At 45.3% G+C, this 26732-nt stretch overlaps 1 protein-coding gene across 2 annotated transcripts in view; it reads right to left on the bottom strand.

The window, feature by feature from the left end:
* Positions 1–3112: 3112 nt before the first annotated feature.
* LOC138655786 (alcohol dehydrogenase 1-like) overlaps positions 3113–26732 on the bottom strand; it is a 225179-nt gene continuing 201559 nt past the window's right edge. For both annotated transcript variants that reach the window (XM_069743622.1, XM_069743621.1), the window contains exon 9: positions 3113–3385. In XM_069743622.1, coding sequence (XP_069599723.1) covers positions 3361–3385 — 25 coding nt within the window. In that variant the 3' untranslated portion in view covers positions 3113–3360. The remainder of the gene's footprint in view (positions 3386–26732) is intronic.

Genomic DNA, 26732 nt, shown 5'->3' with positions numbered 1-26732 from the left:
GCTCCGCGCCCACGCCCACGTGCCTTACTCCCTGCCCTCTTCATCTTGGTTGACAGATAAAGATAAGCAGAAAAGTACTAAGGCCTTAGTGTGCTTATTCCTGAAATGCTCCTCCTAACAGGTGTAAGAAACACTAATGTTGTAAAGTGTGGACTAAACTTTATTATTTTTCAAATGTGGCCTACACAAGTGTTAAGTTGTGTTTGGTGAACCTTCCTTTTTTTTTTTTCTACAGATCTGACTACAGAGCAAGTTTAACTCACACGGGGACCGTGCAGACAGCCGTAAACGGCGCTGCAAGGCCCAAAAACCCTCCTCTAGGTTATCCTATGTAGTGTTTTTCCACTATTTAGCTGGAGACGGGTGGAAAGACACAAATAGGCAATTTTTTTTTTAAATTTTAAACAGGCTGCACTATTTGAAAAAAAGGAATTTTTTTTTCAAGGTATGAGGCAGTAACGCACCCTGAGCTGAATCCAACCGGCTATGGCTGCACACAGACTACAGGGCGAGCTGCGCTCACACAGAGACCGTGCAGACAGCCGTAAACGGCGCTGCAAGGCCCAAAAAAACCCCTCTAGGTTATCCTATGTAGTGTTTTTCCACAATTTAGCTGGAGACGGGTGGAAAAACACTAATAGGAAATTTTTTAAAAATTTTTTAAACAGGCTGCATTATTTGAAAAAAAGGGAAATTTTTTTCAAGGTATGAGGCAGTAACGAACCCTGAGCTGAATCCAACCGGCTATGGCTGCACACAGACTACAGGGCGATCTGGGCTCACACGGAGACCGTGCAGACAGCCGTAAACGGCGCTGCAAGGCCCAAAAACCCCCCTCTAGGTTATCCTATGTAGTGTTTTTCCACAATTTAGCTGGAGACGGGTGGAAAGACACTAATAGGAAATTTGAGAAAAAATGTGCAGCAGGCTGCACTATGAGCAAAAAAGGACAACTGTGTGAGGCAGTGTGAACCCCCCCTGAGCTGAATACAACCGGGTATATGGCTGCACACAGACTACAGAGTGAGCTGCACACACACACACACAGAGACCTTGCAGAACGCTGTTAAAACAGCGCTGCAAGGCAAGAGCAAGGTGAACAGTGAAGAACACACAGCGTTTTGCTAAATTAGCCTTGGGAAAGGAAAATAAAGCAATTAGCTATCTCAACTGGCCCTCAGTTAGAACACAGCGTCCTGTCCCTAACTGAAATCAAAGCAGAGTGAGCGCAAAATGGCGGCAGCGTTTTTTATAGTGCAGAGTGACATCATTTCAGCAGCCAATCACAGCCTTGCCAGTACTTACATGCCCACCATGCTAAACAGGATGTGCCCACACTTCCATTCATTCCTCATTGGCTGCTGCGTTCAGTTTGAATTCTGGGAACTTCCGATTCCGGTATCCGATACGCGGGAAGTATCGGAATTCGGTATCGGAATTCCGATACCGCAAATATCGGCCGATACCCGATACTTGCGGTATCGGAATGCTCAACACTACTGATTAATTAAGAAAAAATGTTAATGAGCAAAGAAAATGTAAACGTACAGTAAATTGAAAGCTTGAATACAAATTTGCTTATTAAAGCTATTAAAAAGCTTATTTTAAAAGCTCTCAACTGGGCGACACATCAAAAATATTGCATTTTATATTGGCTCGTATTTCTTTCAACAAAAAAATGTAATCATATCAGGAAAGAAATGTTACACATAAATCATTTGGATAATAAATGTCAACATTTTCTGTACTAAATGTTTACACATATACTTAAAACTTGCAAAAGTGAGCAGATTTACATGTTACTTCTAATTACGACGGTAAAGATGATTGTAAAATTATGTAAACTTTAATGACTGTAAAATTATCACTGTTTGCTTTTATATAGCACTAAAAAAATAATAAAGTAGCTGCTTTTTTGAGTAAAGAAAATATATTGGAAATGGTCCAGTTGAAACATGTATTCTACTTTTATCATTTTGCATGTGCATTTTCCCTAAGGCCCTTATAGAATTAAAACTTTCAATATAGTTCCGTAATACAGAACTTTAATTTTCTGATAAACTTTATATGACGCTAACCTTTTGTTCTCAGAGATTTTCGCTCCAATATGACAGCGAACCAAAACACAAGGCCAAGTCGACCTGTCGTTGGCTACAGAAGAACAAAGTGAAGGTTCTTGAGTGTCCATCTCAGTCTCCTGACCTCAATATCATTGAGCCACTCTGGGGAGATCTCAAGCACGCAGTTCATGCTAGACAGCCTAGGAATTTACAGGAGCTGGAAGATTTTTGCCAAGAAGAGTGGGCAGCTTTACCATCTGAGAAAATAAAGAACCTCATGCACAACTACCACAAAAGACTTCAAGCTATCATTGATGTTAGAGGGGGGCAATACACGGTATTAAGAAAGGGGGTATGCAAACTTTTGATCAGGGTCATTTGGATGTTTTGGGTAGTCATTATGATTTACAAAGAGAAAACACAGTAGTTTGACAATAAATGGCTTCACCCAACCACTAACCATGAGTGGAGAACAAGTTTTGGTGTTATCATTCTTCCGAGGTATGTAAACTTTTGAGCACAACTGTAAGCATGCATATATGGATAGCTGTCAGTCACTGATAGGACCACCCACTGGACATGATCCAAGAATAAGAAGGGATTTAAAGTAATATTTTCCTACAAAGCTAAATATCAACCTGTCAAGCTTCTCATCACTTAACATGATGCTGGCAGATCAGACTGCTTATTCAACCTGACAGGTTCTGTTTAATTAACAGAGGACATGCCATAACATAAAACTAATGCTCTGGGTGAAGAGATTTTTATGGAACTTTCCAAAAGGTAAGCATGTGTGAACAGGTATGGTGTGTTCCCTAATGCCAACAACTGGTGAACATGTTTTAACACAGAGACACTCTTTTTACATTCCAGGATGAAGTAAATACAATTTTTAAGTTGTGGGAACCACTTTTGGTTGTTTTACATTATGGATAAAAAATAAAATGCTCTTTGTCTCAGGAAGTATACCACAGAGACTGACCGCAAACACCAAGTGAGGGGCACAGGCTATGACATCTGAAGTCAATGTAAATATTGGAACAGTCAGGAATGAAAGGGTTAGTATATGATGTTTAATTATATCACATGCATGTCACATACAACCTTTTTAAATTTCCAATTTATACAAAAAGTTTTATATAATTACGCTGGTATTCTTTAATTTCTGCAATCATCATTTTCACACATTTCACTCCTATGATCTCGAGAGAGGGTGAGTTACATAATTTCCAACAATCCAATGAATTAATACTTTATTCTTGAATCAACAAAGGGCTTTTCTTCTGTACAGTAGATGGTTTCAGAGGTTTAGCACTGTACGTATGCTGTGGACAAAGAAAACAGAAGCCAAGATTACTGCTAATTGTCAAAGCAAAAATTATTCAGGAAAATACATAGTGATAATTACTATTCAGTACAATATTAGCTATTAGGATCAGTAAATAACAGATCTAACCCATATTTTATAAGATTTTAATAATCTACAGTGAGAAATTTTACAGAAAACAACCAGGTGTAGATATATCATTGGGGTGAACTGTGCAGCCGCACAGGGGCCTAAGAGGTAAGGAGGCTACTTCTACCCCCAAAATAGGTGGACTTGTGCTTTATCAGCTGGTGGTCTACAAAGGGTCAATATATTGTCCTTGCACAGGGGCTCTCTTCCGTCATTGCCTGTTGGTGAAACAATAATGGTATTTTCTCAGATTGAAGAGCAGCATGAATTTGTACCTCCTGCCATTGACAATACTGATGTCTTTTGACTTGACCTTTGGCTTCCCCAAACATTCCTTTGCACCATCTATAATTATAACCCTGGCTACAGATATAATAGATAATGTGGTTCCTGGTATAGCTACTACCAACACTTGGCATTACTGTTGTGAATTCCGCTCTTGGGCTCCCTCCGGTGGTTGTAAGTGGCAATTTTGTGAGTTCTGCTCTTGGGCTCCCTCCGGTGGTTTTAAGTGGAATGGCTGCTCCTTGGATTTAGCAGTCTGCAGCTGCTTCCACTAATTGTCTTTATTCTCGGCTTTTATACCTGGCCCTTCCCTTCAGCCAGTGCCACTTGTCAATGGTTCCTGGTTGGATTCACATCTCTGCTTGGATTTCCCTGTTATCCTTACCAGTTCAGCAAAGATAAGTCCTTGCTTGCTCTTTTCGGTCCACATGTTGTGGACTAAATTGTTCTGTGCATTCTATGTTCTGTCCAGCTTGTCAGTATGGATTAATTCTGTTAGCTGGAAGCTCTGGGAAACAGATTTACCCTCCACACCTTTAGTCAGGTGTGGAGATTTTTGTAAACTCTGTGTGGACTTTTTGTAGCTTTTAATACTGACCACACAGTATCCTGTCCTGTCCTTTCTATCTAGCTAGACTGGCCTTCTGTGCTACATCCTGGTTTCATTCTATGTATGTCTTTTCCCTCTCCACTCACAGTCATTACATGTGGGGGGCTATCTAACCTTTGGGGATTATCTCTGAGGCAAGATAGCTTTCCTGTTTCTATCTTTAGGGGTAGTTAGTTCTCAGGCTGTGACGAGGTGTCTAGGGAGAGACAGGAACATCCCACGGCTGCTTCTAGTGTGGTGTTGAGCTTAGGGACTGCGGTCAGTATAGTTACCACCTCCTTCAGAGCTTGTTCCATGTTGCTCCTAAACCATCAAATCATAACACATTACCCTGTGAAGACACTTCATTTAGTATTCAAAGTTAACCAATTAATGCTACATACAAATACTAATTAATTGCAGTTCAATGATGGATCTATGTCATATTGGTCATGCGGGTACTGCCTCTACACATAGTCAAGTTCCTGCTTACTGCAACATCTAAGTAGCTGGCCAAAGTGAAAATACTTTCTATCAGCCCATCAACCCAATGTGTTTTTATAAAATCCATGGGGGGGAGGGAGTGTCTCTCATGGCTACCATCTATTAAATTCCTTTTCTGTGAGGCTTTCCTGTGAGATGATCCTATTACTGCCAGAGGATGGGTCCAAAGGGATGCCTGGCAGAGCTATCCTGATAGGCATAATTCAGAATTAAAAACTAAACAAAAAATAAAACAATTAAAAAAAATAAAAATTACCTTTTTTCCCATGTTCCTTTTTTATTATGCTATCAAAACACACATAATTGGTACTGTCACTTTCATAATGATCTCATCTATAAAAAATAGTGTCATTTAACCCATACAGTGTATGCTATTAAGGAAATAAAAAAATACAAAATTGCTCTTTTTAGTTTCCCAAAAATGGAATAATTAGTTAACAAAAATTACATTTGTTCCAAAATGGTGCCAATTTTAATTGCCATCTCAACAAGTTACAGCTCAGAATATGGCTGCACAAACACAAATTATTTATATTTTTTAAAGGGATTTTATTATGGAAAAGTGGCAAACAAAATAGATATAGTCAAGTGTTGCCACCCTTCAAATTGTTTCAGAAATTGAAGTAATTGGCTGGCGTCACACTAGAGAGAAATACGGAGGAGGGAGAGGTGCAAAAACAACACATTGCACACGGACCAATGTTCCTCTATGGGGCAGCTTCCATTAGCCATATATTTCTCTGCCGTATTTTACGGGCTGAGAAAATCACAGCATGCTGCGATTGTTAGCATATTCCTCCAAAAATACGGCGAAGAAAGTACGGCAAAAAAGTAGGAATTTTTCTGAATATTTTCTCACACTACAATTCAAATGAGTTTATGCCACCAAGGGGCGCAGCTTTGGTGACGGCACTGCAAGTCCCCGAAGCTACGTTACCTTCATATCATTCATTCCCTAGTCTCTTACAGCCGGCAGTGGCTGCATTAGCAGGCTCCTGGTTGTAACTGTAGTTAACCCCTTCAGATGGATTTACATCATGGGACATGTCTGTACGGCAGATAGTATGAGATATTGTTGCTTTTTTATTTTCCTTTTTTTTCAGGAGAACAAGCATCTTCAGTTGGATTGAGCATACAATAAAGACAATAAAACCCCATGTGTTTATATAGTCTCTTGTTTTTGCTTCCACTATATATTGAATCATTACTAGTGTTGAGCATTCAGATACTGCAAATATCGGGTATCGGCCGATATTCGCGGTATCGCAATTCCAATACTGATTTCCGATACTTTTGCAATATCGGATACCGGAATCGGAAGTTCCCATAATGCTATGAGCCAGTTTGATTTAATTCAGCCAATGAGGAATCCTAAGAAGTGTGGGCACATTCTGTTATGCATGTTAGGCATGTAACTACTGGCATGGCTGCGATTGGCTGCTGAAATGATGTCATGATGCACTAAAAAAGCCGCCGCCGCCATTTTAGGTTCACTCTGCTGTGAATTCAGTTAGGGACAGGATGCTGCTCTTCTGACTGAGGGACAGTTTGAGATAGCGATTTGCTTCATTGTGCTTTACCCAGGCTACTGTAGCAACTGCTGTGTGAGAATCTTTTTTTGGCCTTGCAGCGCTGTTCACAGCTGTCTGCAAGGTCTCTGTGTGTGTGAGTGCAGCTCACGCTGCAGTGTGTTCTGCAGCCACATCTGGTTGTAGTTCCCTCAGCGTGCGTCACTGCCTCATACTGTCACTGTCCATTTTTGCATTTGTGCTGCTGCACATTTTACCAGATTTCTCTATTACTGTATTTCCATCCGTATCCAGCTAGATAGCATACAAACAGTATATAGGAGTAGACAGAGGAGCTTTTCTGCAGCCTTGCAGTGCCGTTCACGGCTGTCTACAAGGTCTGTGTGTGAGTACAGCTCTCGCTGCAGTGTGCTCTGCAGCCACATCTGGTTGTAGTCCACTCAGCGTGCGTCACTGCCTTATACATTGTCCTTTTTTTCATTAGTGCAGCCCATTTTTCCTGATTTCTCCTATTAGTGGTGTGTTTCCATCCCTATCCAGCTAGATTGCGTGCACCACATAGGAGTAGATAGAGGAGCCTTTCTGCAGCCTTGTGCCCTGCAGCCCCAGCCAGATTAGTATTAGCCTATTTTTTGGAGTCTCATCTATTGCATTGTAGGTTACCTTCCTGCGTTGTAATAGCTACAAAAAGTTTGTGATACTATCGGTTTTACATCTTTGGGCACATCCATTTTTTTTGTAAAAAAAAAAAACCTAGATAAAGTTCACCAAACACTCCACTTTACAGTTGTGTGGGCCACATTAGCTCATATTAAAGTCTAGTCCACACTTTATAAAATTAGTGTTTCTAATACCTGTTAGCAGCTGTTCAGGAATAAGCACATTAACCCCTTAGTACTTTTCTGCCTATCTTTATCCGTCTACCAAGATGAAGAAGGCAGGGAGTAAGGCACGGGGTCGTGGGCGTGGAGTTTCTGCAGAGAGAGGACATGGGGATTCTGTGCCTGCTGCGGGCACCAGTGACTCAGCATCCCCCAGTTTTACCAGGGAACAGTCCTTTATGCGCAGCTTTGTAGGAGCTCGCCGTACCCCACTGCTGTGGGACAAGCAAATTGAAGCTGTTGTCGGATGGATGGCAGCTAACGCATCAACTCCAATTAGTGCCACATCCTCTCAGGACCAGAGCACTGAAGAGCACCCATCTGTCTCGTCACCACCTGCCAAATTGCCCAGGCAGTCAGAGAGCCCTGGACAGGAGCCATCTCTACTTCTGTTCTCTGAATCTCTTGGCTTGGAAAGAGGGGGCCAGCCAAGCAGCATTCGAGAAATGGAAGAAGAGGCAGTATACAGTGATGCGCAACTGCTTTGTCTCTCTTAATCTGAAGAGGCGGGTGGGCCAGTGCCTACGGTCAGCACACCTCAGTACGCATCTGATGATGAGACTCAGGTGCCACTTTCTGGTGCGTACTGTGCTGCCGAGACTACCCAGGAGACGCAGTTGGTGGAAGAGGGTAGTGTAGATGATGAGGTCCTTGACCCATCATGGCGTGAGGTACAGGAAGGTGGTGGGATCAGCTCTGAGGAAGAGATTCCCCGAAAGGCCCAAAAAGGAGGGAGAGGGAGGGGGCAGACTGGGTTGCCTGTAACCTCCACTTTGGCATCCATTAGGAGCATGCCTCTTCCAAAACCCAAAACAGGTGCTCCCAAGACTTGCAGTGCCTGTTCCTTTTTTGACACAGTTGCAGATGACATTTGCTTTGTCAAATGCAAGCTGTGTCATCAGAAAGTGAAAAGAGGGAAAAGTGTCAGCAACCTCAATACCACCAAAATGTGGAAACATTTGCGGACCAAGCACGCGGTGGAGTTGCAAAAACACACTGAAGACCTAGGCCAACCTACAGCGCCACCTACCACCTCTTTAGAGACACAGTGTAATTCCACCCACAGCACCACATTCCCTGTCATCCTCACATTCCCAGCCCAGTCTACAGCCATCAGTAGCACAGGCATGGGAGAAAAGGTGGCCATTCTCAGCAAACCACCCCCGAGCACAGGCTCTGAATGCTGACATTGCAAAACTACTGTCCCTTGAAATGCTCTCATTCAGGCTGGTGGAGACTGACACCTTCTGTAACTTCATGGCATTGGCAGTCCCACAATACAACGTGCCCAGCCACTTTTATTTCAGTAGGCAAGCTGTCCCTGCCCTGCAAAAGCATGTGGAGGGAAACATTAAACATGCACTACTAAACACCATCAGTAGCAAGGTCCACCTCACCACCGATGCGTGGACCAGTCACCATGGACAGGGACAATACCTTTCCTTCACTGCCCATTGGGTAAATGTTGTGGAGCTGGGTACAGATCTTGAGAGTGGCGCTGTACGTGTTCTGCCAACTCCAAGGATTGCAGGAATCCAGTCTGTACACATTGACTCCTCCTCATACTCCAGTTCCTCTGAATCAGCGCTGCAGGAGCCGTCACAGTCTTCCTCCACATGGACCCGTGAACGCTTACCTGTTACGACCTATATGAGCACAGCCATTGCCAAACATCAACAGGCCGTATTGAAATTAATTTCTTTGGGGAATCGAAGCCACACAGCGCAGGAGCTCAGGAATGCCATCAAGCAGCATAGCGATGTGTGGTTTGTGCCAGGCATGGTAGTGTGTGACAATTGCTGAAATCTGGTGGCAGCTCTGGGCCTAGGCAGCCTCACTCACATCCCATGTCTGGCACATGTGCTCAACTTGGTCGTGCAGAGTTTTTTGAGGGACTATCCGGATCTTAATGCACTGCTGCACAAGGTCCGCCTAGAGTGCGCTCACTTGTGGTGTTCCAGCATGGGAAGATCACGCATTGCAGCTGTGCAGCGCCGATTTCGCCTTCCAGAACATCGCATCATATGTGACCTACCCACAAGGTGGAATTCAACCTTACATATGTCGGAGCGGTTGTGTGAGCAGCAGGCAGCAGTAACGGAGTACCAGCTGCATCAATCGCAAACAAGTCGCACTGCGCGCCATTCACACTTCACCACCACTGAGTGGGCCTCTATGAAGGACATCTGCCACGTTTTGCGTGCCTTCGATGATTCCACGTGGATGGCGAGTGCAGATGATGCACTAGTCAGCATGACTATCCCCCTTATCTGCCTGCTTGAAAGAACACTGCAAGCGCTAAGGGATGAGGTGGTGGAAGAGATGGAGGATGAGAAGTCAGAAATGCCATCTGCTTCTGGACAGTCTGCGCCACGTGGTTCCTCACAAAAGCCTAGGCAGGGGACACTTTGTGAGGAGGACGAGGAGGAGTCAATGGAGGAGGAAGACATCTGTCCAGAGGAGGGAGTTACACAATGCTCTAGTAGTCAGTATGTAGAGCGAGGGTGGGGTGATGCAGAGCAGGTAGAGATCACGCCTCAAGCAGGGGACAGCGTTTCTTGGCCAGTTGGCAGTCTGCGGCACATGGTTGATTTCATGCTGCAGTGCCTGAGAAACGACCGCCGCATCGCCCACATTCTAAACACGGCTGATTATTGGTTGTACACCCTCACTACCGGGACAACTTACAAAGCCTCATAACACCATTGAACCGGGAGCGTAAAATGTGTGAGTACCAAGACACACTGGTGCATTCCATCATGTTCTCCATTCCAACCAAGAGCAGTGCTGCTAGTGCTTTACAAAGCAGCTCAGTGCATCGAGGCCGTGGAGGAAGCTCTGCACAAAGAGGGAGCAGAAGCAGTGCCTCAGCACAAGGCAAGACCAGTTTGGCCCAAATGTGGCAAAGTTTTGTGTGCCCGCCACAAATGTCTACACCTTCACAGACGGCTCCAGTCAGCAGGAGGCACCGTTTCCGTCAGATGGTGACAGACTACATGTCTTGCCCTCTCATTGTACTCCCAGACGACTCTTCCCCCTTCAAGTTTTGGGTCTCTAAGCTGGATACATGGCCAGAGCTTAGCCAGTATGCATTGGAGGTGCTGGCTTGCCCTGCTGCTAGTGTATTATGGGAATGCGTCTTTAGTGCCGCAGGTGGTGTACTAACAGACCGTCGCATGCGACTATCCTCCGATAATGTTGACCAGCTGACTTTTCTGAAAATGAACAAGGCCTGGATCTCACAGGAATTTGCCACTCCTCTTTCAGATTAAATAATTGGTTGGCAACAGTATCCAGGTCTCCTGTTGTGTTCATGTTTCTACCACATGAACTGGGCTCCAAAACCGCCAGTTGCTGCTCAGAAGCGCCGTCTGCACAGTCAACACTTGCTCATTTGTTATTGGGGTTCAGTAACATCAGCTGCTCCCCTGCTGTGTATCCGGCAATTTCTCCTGCTCCGTCCACTCTCACACTACAACAGATATTAAACTGCCTCCAATTAGGCCTCAGCCTACACTCTGTTTCTAGCATTGACCCTGTGCTCCAACACTGCCAGTTGCTGCTCAGAAGTGCCATCTGCACAGTCAACACTTGCTGCCGTGTTATTGGGGTTCAGTAATGTCAGCTGCTCCCCTGCTGTGTATCCGGCAATTTCTCCTGCTCCGTCCACACTCACACTATTACAGACATTAAACTGCCTCCAATTGGGCCTCAGCCTACACTCTGTTTACAGCATTGACCCTGTGCTCCAACACTGCCAGTTGCTGCTCAGAAGTGCCGTCTGCACAGTCAACACTTGCTGCCGTGTTATTGGGGCTCAGTAATGTCAGCTGTTGTGAATTCTGCTCTTGGGCTCCCTCCGGTGGTTATGAGTGGTAGTGCTGCTGTCTTTGGATCGCAGCATTCATCAGGTGCGTCCACTTATTGCAATTCGGACTGGGCTATTTAGCCTGGCTTGATTCTTTAGTCGGTGCCAGTTGTCCATTGTTTTTGGAGGATTCACATCCCTGCCTGGTCTCTCCAGTTTTGCTGTTCTTTTCTTCAAAGATAAGTTCATGCTTTGTCTTTGAAGTCCACATGCTGTGGCTTTATAGTTTTGTGCATTTTCATGTTTTGTTTTGTCCAGCTTTGCCTGTGAAAGGATTTTTGCAGCCAAGCTGGAATCTCTGGATATGCAGATATACCCTCCATGTCTTTAGTCAGATGTGGAGATTTTGTATTTTCTGTAGTGGATATTTTCTAGTGTTTTAATACTGACCGCATAGTACTCTGTCCTATTCTTTCTGTTTAGCTAGTATGGCCTACTTTGCTAAATCCTGATTTCAGTCTGCGCATGTCATTTCCCTTTCCTCTCACAGTCATTATTTGTGGGGGGCTGTCTATCCTTTGGGGATTTTCTCTGAGGCAAGATAGTTTTCCGTTTCTATCTTTAGGGGTATTTAGTCCTCTGGCTGTGTCGAGGTGTCTAGGGAGTGTTAGGTACATCCCACGGCTACATCTAGTTGCGTTGTTAAGTTCAGGGTCTGTGGTCAGTACAGGTACCACCTTATCCAGAGTACGTCTCATGCTGCTCCTAGGCCACCAGATCATAACAGTACAACTGGCCAACAATGAGTTAAACGCATCTCAGAAGAAAGGAAGAAAAGTGCTGAGCCATTTTTTTTTCTGTAGTTTGTTGTGTCTTTTCTTTCCTCTTTTCCTCCGGGTGGCTCAGGAGTTTAGCGCTGGCATGGATGTTCAGGGATTGGCTTCTCGTGTGGACCAGCTTGCTGCTAAAGTACAGGGTATTTCCGATTATATCGTTCAGACTCCTGTTTTAGAGCCTAGAATTCCAACTCCTGATTTGTTTTTTGGGGACAGGTCCAAATTTTTGAGCTTTAAAAATAACTGTAAACTGTTTTTTGCTCTGAAACCCCGTTCTTCTGGTGATTCCATTCAGCAGATTAAAATTGTTATTTCCCTGCTGCGTGGTGATCCTCAGGATTGGGCTTTTTCCCTGGAATCTGGAAATCCGGCTTTGCTTAATGTAGACACCTTTTTTCAGGTGCTAGGGTTATTGTATGATGAACCTAATTCAGTGGATCATGCAGAGAAAACCTTGTTGGCCCTGTGTCAGGGTCAAGCAGCGGCAGAATCTTATTGCCAAAAATTTAGAAAATGGTCTGTGCTGACTAAATGGAAAGAGGATGCTTTGGTGGCAATTTTCAGAAAGGGTCTTTCTGAATCCGTTAAAGATGTTATGGTGGGGTTCCCCACGCCTGCTGGTCTGAGTGATTCTATGTTTCTGGCCATTCAGATTGATCGGCGCTTGCGCGAGTGCAGAGTTGTGCATACTGTGGCGTTGTCCTCCGAGCGGAGTCCTGAGCCTATGCAGTGTGATAGGATTGTGTCTAGATTCAGGCGTCAGAATAGGTTGTGTTTCTACTGCGGCGATTCTGCTCATGTTATTTCTGATTGCCCTAAGCGTACTAAGAGAATTGCTAGTTCTGTTACCATCAGTACTGTACAACCAAAATTTCTGTTATCTGTGACCTTGATCTGCTCATTATCGTCATTTTCTGTCATGTCATTTGTGGATTCAGGCGCCGCTTTGAACCTAATGGAATTTGCCAGATGCTGTGGTTTTCCTTTGCAGCCTTTGTAGAACCCTATTCCTTTAAGGGGCATTGATGCTACACCCTTGGCAAAAAATAAACCTCAGTTTTGGACACAGCTGACCATGTGCATGGCACCAGCTCATCAGGAAGATTGTCGTTTTCTGGTGTTGCATAATTTGCATGATGATATTGTGCTGGGTTTTCCATGGTTACAGGTACATAATCCGGTGTTGGATTGGAAATCTATGTCTGTGACTAGTTGGGGATGTCAGGGGGTTCATAATGATGTTCCTTTGATGTCAATTTCCTCTTCCCCCTCTTCTGAAATTCCGGAGTTTTTGTCAGATTTCCAGGATGTATTCGAGGAGCCCAAGTCCAGTTCCCTTCCACCGCATAGGGACTGTGATTGTGCTATTGACTTGATTCCAGGTTGTAAGTTCCCTAAGGGCCGACTTTTCAACCTGTCTGTGCCAGAACATGCCGCCATGCGGAGCTATATTAAGAAGTCTTTGGAGAAAGGGCATATTCGACCATCTTCGTCACCATTGGGAGCGGGGTTCTTTTTTGTTGCCAAGAAGGATGGCTCTTTGAGACCCTGTATTGATTATCGCCTCTTGAATAAGATCACGGTCAAATTTCAATACCCTTCGCCTTTGCTTTCTAATTTGTTTGCTAGGATTAAGGGGGCTAGTTGGTTCACTAAGATTGACCTTCGAGGGGCATATAATCTTGTTCGTATTAAGCAGGGTGACGAATGGAAAACTGCATTTAATACGCCCGAAGGCCATTTTGAATATCTTGTGATGCCATTCGGGCTCTCTAATGCTCCATCTGTGTTCCAGTCCTTCATGCATGATATCTTTCGGAGTTATCTTGATAAATTCATGATTGTATATTTGGATGATATTTTGATTTTTTCCGATGATTGGGAGTCTCATGTGAAACAGGTCAGGATGGTATGTCAGATCCTTCGTGATAACGCTTTATTTGTGAAGGGGTCTAAGTGCCTCTTTGGAGTGCAGAAGGTTTCTTTTTTGGGCTTCATTTTTTCTCCCTCATCTATTGAAATGGATCTGGTTAAGGTTCAGGCTATTCATGATGGGATTCAGCCCACATCCGTGAAGAGCCTTCAGAAATTTTTGGGCTTTGCTAATTTTTATCGCCGTTTCATTGCCAACTTCTCCAGTGTGGTTAAACCCCTGACCGATTTGACGAAGAAGGGTGCTGATGTGGCGAATTGGTCCTCTGCGGCTGTTTCTGCCTTTCAGGAGCTTAAACGCCGATTTACTTCTGCCCCTGTGTTGCGTCAGCCAGATGTTTCTCTTCCATTTCAGGTTGAATTTGACGCGTCTGAGATTGGGGTAGGGGCTGTTTTGTCTCAGAAGAATTCTGATGGTTCCTTGATGAAATCGTGTGCCTTCTTTTCTCGAAAATTTTTGCCTGCGGAACGCAATTATCATGTCGGCAATCGGGAGTTGTTGGCTATGAAGTGGGCATTTGAGGAGTGGCGACATTGGCTTGAGGGGGCCAAGCACCGTATTGTGGTCTTGACCGATCATAAGAATCTGATTTACCTCGAGTCTGCCAAATGGTTGAATCCTAGACAGGCTCGATGGTCCCTGTTTTTCTCCCGTTTTGATTTTGTGGTCTCGTATCTTCCGGGCTCTAAGAATGTTAAGGCTGATGCCCTCTCTAGGAGTTTTTTGCCTGACACTCCTGGGGTCCGTGAGCCGGTCGGCATTTTGAAGGAAGGGGTGATTCTTTCTGCCATCTCCCCTGATTTACAACGGGTTCTTCAGGAATTTCAGGCTGATAAACCTGACCGCTGTCCAGTGGGGAAATTGTTTGTTCCTGATAGATGGACTAGTTAAGTGATTTCTGAGGTTCATTGTTCTGTGTTGGCTGGCCATCCTGGGATTTTTGGTACCAGAGATTTGGTTGGTAGATCCTTTTGGTAGCCTTCTTTGTAGCGGGATGTGCGTTCTTTTGTGCAGTTCTGTGGGACTTGTGCGTGGGCTAAGCCTTACTGTTCCCTCGCTAGTGGGTTGCTTATGCCTTTGCCGGTCCCTGAGAGGCCTTGGACGCATATTTCTATGGATTTTATTTCAGATCTTCCGGTTTCCCAGAGGATGTCAGTTATCTGGGTGGTTTGTGACTGGTTTTCTAAGATGGTTCATTTGGTACCTTTGCCTAAATTTTCTTCCTCTTCTGAGTTGGTTCCGTTGTTTTTTCAGCATGTGGTTTGTTTGCATGGCATTCCGGAGAATATTGTGCCCGATAGGGGTTCCCAGTTTGTTTCTAGGTGTTGGCGGGCCTTTTGTGCTAGGTTGGGCATTGATTTGTCTTTTTCTTCCGCATTTCATCCCCATACAAATGGCCAAACCGAGCGAACTAATCAGACTTTGGAAACTTATTTGAGATGCGTTGTGTCTGCTGATCAGGATGATTGGGTGGCTTTCTTGCCATTGGCCGAGTTTGCCCTTAATAATCGGGCTTGTTCTGCTACCTTGGTTTCACCTTTTTTTTGTAATTTTGGTTTTCATCCTCGTTTTTCTTCAAGGCAGGTTGAGCCTTCTGATTGTCCTGGTGTGGATTCTGTGGTTGACAGGTTGCAGCAAATTTGGGCTCATTTGGTGGACAATTTGGTTTTGTCTCAGGAGGAGGCTCAGCGTTTTGCTAACTGTCATCGATGTGTTGGTTCCCGGCTTCGGGTTGGGGATTTGGTCTGGTTGTCCTCCCGTCATGTTCCTATGAAGGTTTCTTCCCCTAAGTTCAAGCCTCGGTTTATTGGTCCTTATAGGATTTCTGAGATTATCAATCCAGTGTCTTTTCGTTTGGCCCTTCCAGCCTCTTTTTCCATCCATAATGTTTTCCATAGATCTTTGTTGCGGAAATATGTGGTGCCCGTTGTTCCCTCTGTTGATCCTCCTGCCCCGGTGTTGATTGATGGGGAGTTGGAGTATGTGGTTGAGAAGATTTTGCATTCTCGTTTTTCGAGGCGGAAGCTTCAGTATCTTGTCAAATGGAATGGTTATGGCCAGGAGGATAATTCTTGGGTTGTTGCCTCCGATGTTCATGCTGACGATTTGGTTCGTGCCTTTCATTTGGCTCATCCTGATCGTCCTGGGGGCTCTGGTGAGGGTTCGGTGACCCCTCCTCAAGTGGGGGTACTGTTGTGAATTCTGCTCTTGGGCTCCCTCCGGTGGTTATGAGTGGTACTGCTGCTGTCTTTGGATCGCAGCATTCATCGGGTGCGTCCACTTATTGCAATTCGGACTGGGCTATTTAGCCTGGCTTGATTCTTTAGTCAGTGCCAGTTGTCCATTGTTTTTGAAGGATTCACATCCCTGCCTGGTCTCTCCAGTTTTGCTGTTCTTTTCTTCAAAGATAAGTTCATGCTTTGTCTTTGCAGTCCACATGCTGTGGCTTTATAGTTCTGTGCATTTTCATGTTTTGTTTTGTCCAGCTTTGCCTGTGTAAGGATTTTTGCAGCCAAGCTGGAATCTCTGGATATGCAGATATACCCTCCATGTCTTTAGTCAGATGTGGAGATTTTGTATTTTCTGTGGTGGATATTTTCTAGTGTTTTAATACTGACCACATAGTACTCTGTCCTATTCTTTCTGTTTAGCTAGTATGGCCTCCTTTGCTAAATCCTGATTTCAGTCTGCGTATGTCATTTCCCTCTCCTCTCACAGTCATTATTTGAGGGGGGCTGTCTATCCTTTGGGGATTTTCTCTGAGGCAAGACAGTTTTCCGTTTCTATCTTTAGGGGTATTTAGTCCTCTGGCTGTGTAGAGGTGTCTAGGGAGTCTTAGGTACATCCCATGGCTACATCTAGTTGCGTTGTTAAGTTCAGGGTCTGTGGTCAGTACAGGTACCACCTTATCCAGAGTACGTCTCATGCTGCTCCTAGGCCACCAGATCATAACAGTCAGCTGCTCCACTGCTGTGCATACGGCAATTTCTCTTGCTCCGTCGACACTCACACTACTACAGATATTAAACTGCCTCCAATTAGGCCTCAGCCTACACTCTGTTTCTAGCATTGTCCCTGTGCTCCAACACTGCCAGTTGCTGCTCAGAAGTGCCATTTGCACAGTCAACACTTGCTTCCGTGTTATTGGGGTTCAGTAACGTCACCTGCTCCCCTGCTGTGTGTCCGGCAATTTCTCCTGCTCCGTCCACACTCACACTACTACAGATATTAAACTGCCTCCAATTAGGCCTCAGCCTACACTCTGTTACTAGCATTGACCCTGGGCTCAAACACTGCCAGTTGCTGCCCAGAAGTGCCGTCTGCACAGTCAACACTTGCTTCCGTGTTATTGGGGTTCAGTAACGTCAGCTGCTCCCCTGCTGTATATCCGGCAATTTCTCCTGCTCCCTACACATTCACACTACTCCAAATTTTAAACTTGCTCCAAATAGGCCCTCGGCCTAAACTCTGTTTCTCCTGTAATCCCTGGGCTCCAACACCGCCAGTTGCTGTTCGGAAGTGCGGTCTGCACAGTCAACACATGCTCCAGTGTTTTGGGGTTCAGTAACATCAGCTGATCCCCAGCTGGGTGTGCGGCAATTTCTCCTGCTCCCTCCACATTAACACTACTCCAGATTTTAAACTTGCTCCAATTAGGCCTCGGCCTACACTCTGTTTCTCCTGTAATCCCAGGGCTCCAACACCGCCAGTTGCTCGGAAGTGTCTTTGGCACGGGTACTCCCTCCTGCCTAGCCTGGTTCCAGCACGCCAGCTGTTTCCGGGTAGTGTCAAGGTCACTTTGCCTCCAATACGTTGTCCTGTCAGGTTGTGGTCGTGTTAGCTGACTCTATGGTGCCTGCACTTTAGGTGCTTCCTATGTGGGCTGCGGGATCTGGAAATCAAGGCTGGTTCCGTAGTGCCAATAGGACAAGCTCCCCCTGTGAGCTGTGGGTTTTCGGTAACTCCGGCCGGCTCGCGGTCTTGCAATTTTTGTTTCATGTGGACCTTTGTTATGATCTGGTGGTTTAGGAGCAACATGGGACGAGCTCTGAAGGAGGTGGTATCTTTACTAACCGCAAACCCTGAACCTAGCAGCACAACTAAAAATAGCCGTGGGGGGTACCTGACTCTCCCTAGACCCCTCGGCACAGTCTAAGATCTAACTTCCCCTAAAGATGGAAACAGGAAACCTATCTTGCCTCAGAGAAAATCCCCAAAGGAAAGATAGCCCCCCACAAATATTGACGGTGAGAGGAGGGGAAAATAACATACGCAGAAATGAAATCAGATTTTAGCATAAGAGGCCATACTAGCTAGATAGATAGGACAGGAAAGGATACTGTGCGGTCAGTATAAAAACTACAAAAAATCCACACAGAGTTTACAAAAATCTCCACACCTGACTAAAGGTGTGGGGGGTAAATCTGCCTCCCAGAGCTTCCAGCTAACAGAAATAATCCATACTGACAAGCTGGACAAACATAGAATGCACAGAACAATAAATCCACAACATGTGGACAGAAATGAGCAAGCCAGGACTTATCTTTGCTGAACTGGTCAGGAAATCAGGGAAATCCAAGCAGAGATGTGAATCCAGCCAGGAAACATTGACAAGTGGCACTGGCTGAAGGAAAGAGCCAGGAATAAAAGCCGAGCAGAAAGACAATTAGTGGAAGCAGCTGCAGACTGCTAAATCCAAGGAGCAGCCATTCCACTTAAAACAACCGGAGGGAGCCCAAGAGCAGAACTCACAAAAGTGCCACTTACAACCACCGGAGGGAGCCCAAGAGTGGAATTCACAACAGTACCCCCCCCCCCTTGAGCAGGGGTCACCGAATCCTCACCAGAGCCCCCAGGCCGATCAGGACGAGCCAAATGAAAAGCACAAACCAAATCGGCAGCATGGACATCGGAGGCAACAACCCAAGAATTATCCTCCTGGCCATAACCCTTCCACTTGACAAGATACTGAAGCCTCCGCCTCGAAAAACAAGAATCCAAAATTTTCTCAACCTCATATTCCAACTCTCCCTCAACCAACACCGGGGCAGGAGGATCAACCGAGGGAACAACGGGCACCACATATCTCCGCAACAAAGATCTATGGAAAACATTATGAATGGCAAAAGAGGCTGGAAGAGCCAAACGAAAAGACACCGGATTGATAATTTCAGAAATCTTATAAGGACCAATAAACCGAGGCTGAAACTTAGGGGAAGAAACCTTCATAGGAACATGACGAGAAGACAATAAAAACAAATCCCCCACACGAAGCCGGGGACCAACACACCGACGGCGGTTAGCAAAACGTTGAGCCTTTTCCTGAGACAACGTCAAATTGTCCACCACATGAGTCCAAATCTGCTGCAGCCTGTCCACCACAGAATCCACACCAGGACAATCAGAAGGCTCAACCTGCCCCGAAGAAAAACGAGGATGAAAACCAAAATTACAAAAGAAAGGTGAAACCAAAGTAGCCGAACTAGCCCTATTAATAAGGGCAAACTCGGCCAACGGCAAGAAAGCCACCCAATCATCCTGATCAGCAGACACAAAGCATCTCAAACAGGTTTCCAAGGTCTGATTAGTTCGCTCAGTTTGGCCATTAGTCTGAGGATGAAACGCCGAAGAAAAAGACAAATCAATGCCCATCCTAGCACAAAAGGCCCGCCAAAACCTAGAGACAAACTGAGAACCTCTGTCAAACACAATATTCTCAGGAATGCCATGTAAACGAACCACATGCTGAAAAAACAATGGAACGAAATCAGAGGAGGAAGGCAACTTAGGCAAAGGTTCCAAATGGACCATTTTAGAGAACCGGTCACAAACCACCCAGATAACAGACATCTTCTGGGAAACGGGAAGATCCGAAATAAAATCCATGGAAATATGCGTCCAGGGCCTCTCAGGGACCGGCAAAGGCAAAAGCAACCCACTAGCGCTGGAACAGCAAGGCTTGGCCCGGGCGCAAGTCCCACAGGACTGCACAAAAGCACGCACATCCCGTGACAAGGAAGGCCACCAAAAGGACCTAGCAACCAAATCTCTGGTACCAAAAATCCCAGGATGACCAGCCAACACTGAACTATGAACCTCAGAAATTACCCTACTTGTCCATCTATCAGGAATAAACAGCTTCCCCACTGGACAGCGATCAGGTTTACCAGCCTGAAATTCCTGAAGCACCCGCCGTAAATCAGGGGAGATGGCAGAAAGAATCACCCCTTCCTTAAGAATACCAAACGGCTCAAGGACTTCAGGAGAATCAGGCAAAAAACTCCTAGAGAGGGCATCAGCCTTAACATTCTTAGATCCCGGAAGATACGAGACCACAAAATCAAAACGGGAGAAAAACAGGGACCATCGAGCCTGCCTAGGGTTCAGACACTTGGCCGACTTGAGGTAAATCAGATTCTTATGATCAGTCAAGACCACAATGCGGTGCTTGGCTCCCTCAATCCAATGTCGCCACTCCTCAAATGCCCACTTCATAGCCAACAACTCACGATTGCCGACGTCATAATTGCGCTCCGCAGGCGAAAACTTTCTGGAAAAAAAAGCACACGGTTTCATCAAAGAACCATCAGATTTCCTCTGAGACAAAACGGCCCCTGCCCCAATCTCAGAAGCGTCAACCTCAACCTGAAATGGAAGAGAAACATCCGGCTGACGCAACACAGGGGCAGAAGTAAATCGGCATTTAAGCTCCCGAAAGGCCTCAACAGCCGCAGAGGACCAATTCGTCACATCAGCGCCTTTCTTTGTCAAATCAGTAAGGGGCTTAACCACACTGGAAAAGTTGGCAATGAAACAGCGATAGAAATTAGCAAAGCCCAAAAATTTCTGAAGGCTCTTCACAGATGTGGGTTGAATCCAGTCATGAATGGCTTGGACCTTCACAGGATCCATTTCTATAGATGAGGGAGAAAAAATAAAACCCAAAAAAGAGACCTTCTGAACTCCAAATAGGCACTTAGATCCCTTCACAAATAAAGCATTATCACGAAGGATCTGGAATACCATTCTGACCTGCTTCACATGAGATTCCCAATCATCGGAAAAAATCAAAATATCATCCAAATATACAACCATGAATTTATCAAGATAATTGCGGAAAATATCATGCATGAAAGATTGGAACACAGATGGAGCATTAGAGAGCCCGAATGGCATCACAAGGTATTCAAAATGGCCTTCGGGAGTATTAAATGCAGTTTTCCATTCGTCACCCTGTTTAATACGAACAAGATTATATGCCCCTCGAAGGTCAATCTTAGTAAACCAACTAGCCCCCTTAATCCGAGCAAACAAATCAGAAAGCAAAGGCAAGGGGTATTGGAATTTGACCGTGATCTTATTAAGAAGACGATAATCTATACAGGGTCTCAAGGAGCCATCCTTCTTAGCAACAAAAAAGAAACCCGCTCCCAATGGTAACGAAGACGGCCGAATATGCCCCTTCTCCAAAGACTCCTTAACATAACTCCGCATGGCGGCATGCTCTGGCACAGACAGATTGAAAAGTCGGCCGTTAGGGAACTTGCAGCCAGGAATCAAGTTAATAGCACAATCACAGTCCCTGTGCGGTGGAAGGGAACTGGACTTGGGCTCATCAAATACATCCTGGAAATCTGACAAAAACTCAGGGACCCCAGAAGAGGGGGAAGAGGAAATTGACATCAAAGGAACGTCACTATGTACCCCTTGACAACCTCAACTAGTCACAGACATAGTTTTCCAATCCAGCACCGGATTATGTTCCTGTAACCATGGAAAACCCAGCACAACAACATCATGCAGTTTATGCAACACCAGAAAACGACAATCTTCCTGATGTGCTGGAGCCATGTACATAGTCATCTGTTGTGAATTCTGTGGCTGAATTCACTCCTGTGGTCACAAGTGGTACTGCAGCTTCTGAGCTTCCTCCCTCAGGTGTTCTGGTGAGCTCGTTAACTGCTTCATTACTTAACTCCGCCTGATGCTGCTATCCTTGCTCCTTGTCAATGTTTCAGTGTTGGATCTGAACTTCTCCTGATTGTTCCTGTGACCTGCTGCTCTGTATAGCTAAGTGCTTTTTGCTTTTTGTTGCTTTTTTTCTGTCCAGCTTGTCTTTTGTTTTGCTGGAAGCTCTGAGACGCAAAGGGTGTACCGCCGTGCTGTTAGTTCGGCACGGTGTTTTTTTTTTGCCCCTTTGCGTGGTTTTGCTCTAGGGTTTTTTGTAGACTGCAAAGTTCGCTTTACTGTCCTCGCTCTGTCCTAGAATATCGGGCCCCACTTTGCTGAATCTATTTCATCCCTACGTTTTGTCTTTTCATCTTACTCACAGTCATTATATGTGGGGGGCTGCCTTTTCCTTTGGGGAATTTCTCTGGGGCAAGTCAGGCCTATTTTTCTATCTTCAGGCTAGCTAGTTTCTTAGGCTGTGCCGAGTTGCCTAGGTAGTTGTTAGGCGCAATCCACAGCCGCTTTTAGTTGTGTTTAGGATAGGATCAGGTGTGCAGTCTACAGAGTTTCCACGTCTCAGAGCTCGTTCTTGTATTTTTGGGTATTTGTCAGATCACTGTGTGCGCTCTGATCGCTAAGCACACTGTGTTTCTGGATTGCCTTCATAACACCTGTCATTAGCAAACATAACAGTACAAGGAGCCAAACTAATGATTCTCAATAGAGGGAAAGAAAAAGTTCTGACATCATTTTTTTTTTTTTTCTGCTCTGTGTTCAATTTTTTTTTTTTTCCCCTAGACATTTGGGTGATTCTGGACACAGGTGTGGACATGGATATTCAGGGTCTGTGCAATTCAATGGATAATCTCGTTATAAATGTACAAAAAATTCAAGATACTATTGATCAGAAATCTATGTTAGAACCAAGAATTCCTATTCCTGATTTGTTTTTTTGGAGATAGAACTAAGTTTCTAAGTTTCAAAAATAATTGTAAGCTATTTCTGGCCTTGAAACCTCATTCTTCTGGTAATCCTATTCAACAGGTTTTGATTATTATTTCTTTTTTGCGCGGCGACCCTCAAGACTGGGCATTTTCTCTTGCGCCAGGAGACCCTGCATTGAGTAGTGTCGATGCGTTTTTCCTGGCGCTCGGATTGCTGTACGATGAGCCTAATTCAGTGGATCAGGCTGAGAAAAATTTGCTGGCTTTGTGCCAGGGTCAGGATGATATAGAAGTATATTGTCAGAAATTTAGGAAATGGTCAGTACTCACTCAGTGGAATGAATCTGCGCTGGCAGCTTTGTTCAGAAAGGGTCTCTCTGAGGCTCTTAAGGATGTCATGGTGGGATTTCCTATGCCTGCTGGTTTGAATGAGTCTTTGTCTTTGGCCATTCAGATCGGTCGACTGCTCGAGCTTAAATCTGTGCACCATTTGGCGGTACTGCCTGAGGTTAAACCTGAGCCTATGCAGTGCGATAGGACTATGACTAGAGTTGAACGGCAGGAATACAGACGCCTGAATGGTCTGTGTTTCTACTGTGGTGATTCCACTCATGCTATTTCTGATTGTCCTAAACGCACTAAGCGGTCTGCTAGGTCTGCCGTCATTGGTACTGTACAGTCCAAATTCCTTCTGTCCATTACCTTGATATGCTCTTTGTCGTCGTTTTCTGTCATGGCGTTTGTGGATTCGGGCGCTGCCCTGAATCTGATGGATTTGGATTATGCTAAACGTAGTGGGTTTTTCTTGGAGCCTTTGCGGTGTCCTATTCCATTGAGAGGAATTGATGCTACACCTTTGGCCAAGAATAAACCTCAATACTGGGCCCAGCTGACCATGTGCATGGCTCCTGCACATCAGGAAGTTATTCGCTTTCTGGTGTTGCATAATCTGCATGATGTGGTCGTGTTGGGGTTGCCATGGCTACAAACCCATAATCCAGTATTGGATTGGAATTCCATGTCGGTATCCAGCTGGGGTTGTCAGGGGGTACATGGTGATGTTCCATTTTTGTCGATTTCGTCATCCACCCCTTCTGAGGTCCCAGAGTTCTTGTCTGATTATCAGGATGTATTTGAAGAGCCCAAGTCCGATGCTCTACCTCCGCATAGGGATTGTGATTGTGCTATCAATTTGATTCCTGGTAGTAAATTCCCTAAAGGTCGATTATTTAATTTATCCGTGCCCGAACACGCCGCTAAGCGCAGTTATGTGAAGGAATCCCTGGAGAAGGGACATATTCGCCCATCGTCATCACCACTGGGAGCAGGGTTCTTCTTTGTAGCCAAGAAGGATGGTTCGCTGAGACCGTGTATTGATTACCGCCTTCTTAATAAGATCACTGTTAAATTTCAGTATCCCTTGCCATTGTTATCTGACTTGTTTGCTCGGATTAAGGGGGCTAGTTGGTTCACTAAGATAGATCTTCGTGGTGCGTATAATCTGGTGAGAATCAGGCAAGGAGATGAATGGAAAACTGCATTCAATACGCCCGAGGGTCATTTTGAGTATCTAGTGATGCCGTTCGGACTTGCCAATGCTCCATCTGTGTTTCAGTCTTTTATGCATGACATCTTCCGTGAGTATCTGGATAAATTCCTGATTGTTTACTTGGATGACATTTTGATCTTCTCAGATGATTGGGAGTCTCATGTGAAGCAGGTCAGAATGGTTTTTCAGGTCCTGCGTGCTAACTCTTTGTTTGTGAAGGGATCAAAGTGTCTCTTCGGTGTGCAGAAAGTTTCATTTTTGGGGTTCATCTTTACCCCTTCTACTATCGAGATGGATCCAGTTAAGGTCCAAGCCATCCAGGATTGGATTCAGCCGACATCTCTGAAAAGTCTGCAAAAGTTCCTGGGCTTTGCTAATTTTTATCGTCGCTTCATCTGTAATTTTTCTAGCATTGCCAAACCATTGACCGATTTGACCAAGAATGGTGCTGATTTGGTTAATTGGTCTTCTGCTGCTGTGGAAGCTTTTCAGGAGTTGAAGCGTCGTTTTTGTTCGGCTCCTGTGTTGTGTCAGCCAGATGTTTCTCTTCCGTTCCAGGTCGAGGTTGATGCTTCTGAGATTGGAGCAGGGGCGGTTTTGTCACAGAGAGGTTCTGATTGCTCAGTGATGAAACCATGTGCTTTCTTTTCCAGGAAGTTTTCGCCCGCTGAGCGTAATTATGATGTGGGCAATCGAGAATTGCTGGCCATGAAGTGGGCATTCGAGGAGTGGCGTCATTGGCTTGAAGGAGCTAAGCATCGCGTGGTGGTATTGACTGATCATAAGAACCTTACTTATCTCGAGTCTGCCAAGCGCTTGAATCCTAGACAGGCCCGTTGGTCGTTATTTTTTGCCCGCTTCGACTTTGTGATTTCGTACCTTCCGGGCTCTAAAAATGTGAAGGCGGATGCTCTGTCTAGGAGTTTTGTGCCCGACTCTCCGGGTTTATCTGAGCCAGCGGGTATCCTCAAGGAAGGAGTCATTGTGTCTGCCATCTCCCCTGATTTGCGGCGGGTGCTGCAAAAATTTCAGGCGAATAAACCTGATCGTTGTCCAGCAGAGAAACTGTTCGTCCCTGATAGGTGGACTAATAAACTTATCTCTGAACTTCATTGTTCGGTGTTGGCTGGTCATCCTGGAATCTTTGGTACCAGAGAGTTAGTGGCTAGATCCTTCTGGTGGCCATCTCTGTCACGGGATGTACGTACTTTTGTGCAGTCCTGTGGGATTTGTGCTAGGGCTAAGCCCTGCTGTTCTCGTGCCAGTGGGTTGCTTTTGCCCTTGCCGGTCCCAAAGAGGCCTTGGACACATATTTCGATGGATTTCATTTCTGACCTTCCCGTTTCTCAAAAGATGTCAGTCATTTGGGTGGTCTGTGATCGCTTTTCTAAAATGGTCCATCTGGTGCCCTTGGCTAAATTGCCTTCCTCCTCTGATTTGGTACCTTTGTTCTTTCAGCATGTGGTTCGGTTGCATGGCATTCCTGAGAATATTGTTTCTGACAGAGGTTCCCAGTTTGTTTCAAGGTTTTGGCGAGCCTTTTGTGGTAGGATGGGCATTGACCTATCCTTTTCCTCGGCTTTCCATCCTCAGACTAATGGCCAGACCGAACGAACCAATCAGACCTTGGAAACATATCTGAGATGTTTTGTTTCTGCAGACCAGGATGATTGGGTGTCCTTTTTGCCGTTGGCTGAGTTCGCCCTTAATAATCGGGCCAGCTCGGCTACCTTGGTTTCTCCATTTTTTTGCAATTCTGGGTTCCATCCTCGTTTCTCTTCAGGACAGGTTGAGTCTTCGGACTGTCCTGGTGTGGATTCTGTGGTGGATAGGTTGCAGCAGATCTGGACTCAGGTAGTGGACAATTTGATCTTGTCCCAGGAGAAAGCTCAACTTTTCGCTAATCGCAGACGCCGTGTGGGTCCCCGACTTCGTGTTGGGGATCTGGTTTGGTTATCTTCTCGTCATATTCCTATGAAGGTTTCCTCTCCTAAATTTAAACCTCGTTTTATTGGTCCGTATAGGATTTCTGAGGTTCTCAATCCTGTGTCTTTTCGTTTGACCCTCCCAGACTCCTTTTCCATACATAATGTATTCCATAGGTCGTTGTTGCGGAGATACGTGGCACCTATGGTTCCATCTGTTGAGCCTCCTGCCCCGGTTTTGGTGGAGGGGGAATTGGAGTATATTGTGGAGAAGATTTTGGATTCTTGTGTTTCTAGACGGAAACTCCAGTATCTGGTTAAATATAAGGGTTATGCTCAGGAAGATAATTCCTGGGTTTTTGCCTCTGATGTTCATGCTTCCGATCTTGTTCGTTCCTTTCGTGCGGCTCATCCTGGTCGGCCTGGGGGCTCTGGTGAGGGTTCGGTGACCCCTCCTCAAGGGGGGGGTACTGTTGTGAATTC

The sequence above is a fragment of the Ranitomeya imitator genome, chromosome 1 (genome assembly GCF_032444005.1).
Source record: "Ranitomeya imitator isolate aRanImi1 chromosome 1, aRanImi1.pri, whole genome shotgun sequence".
Classification (NCBI taxonomy): Eukaryota; Metazoa; Chordata; class Amphibia; order Anura; family Dendrobatidae; genus Ranitomeya; species Ranitomeya imitator.
The sequence above is the reverse complement of the archived record's forward strand: the minus strand, read 5'-3'. Positions and strand labels throughout refer to the sequence as shown.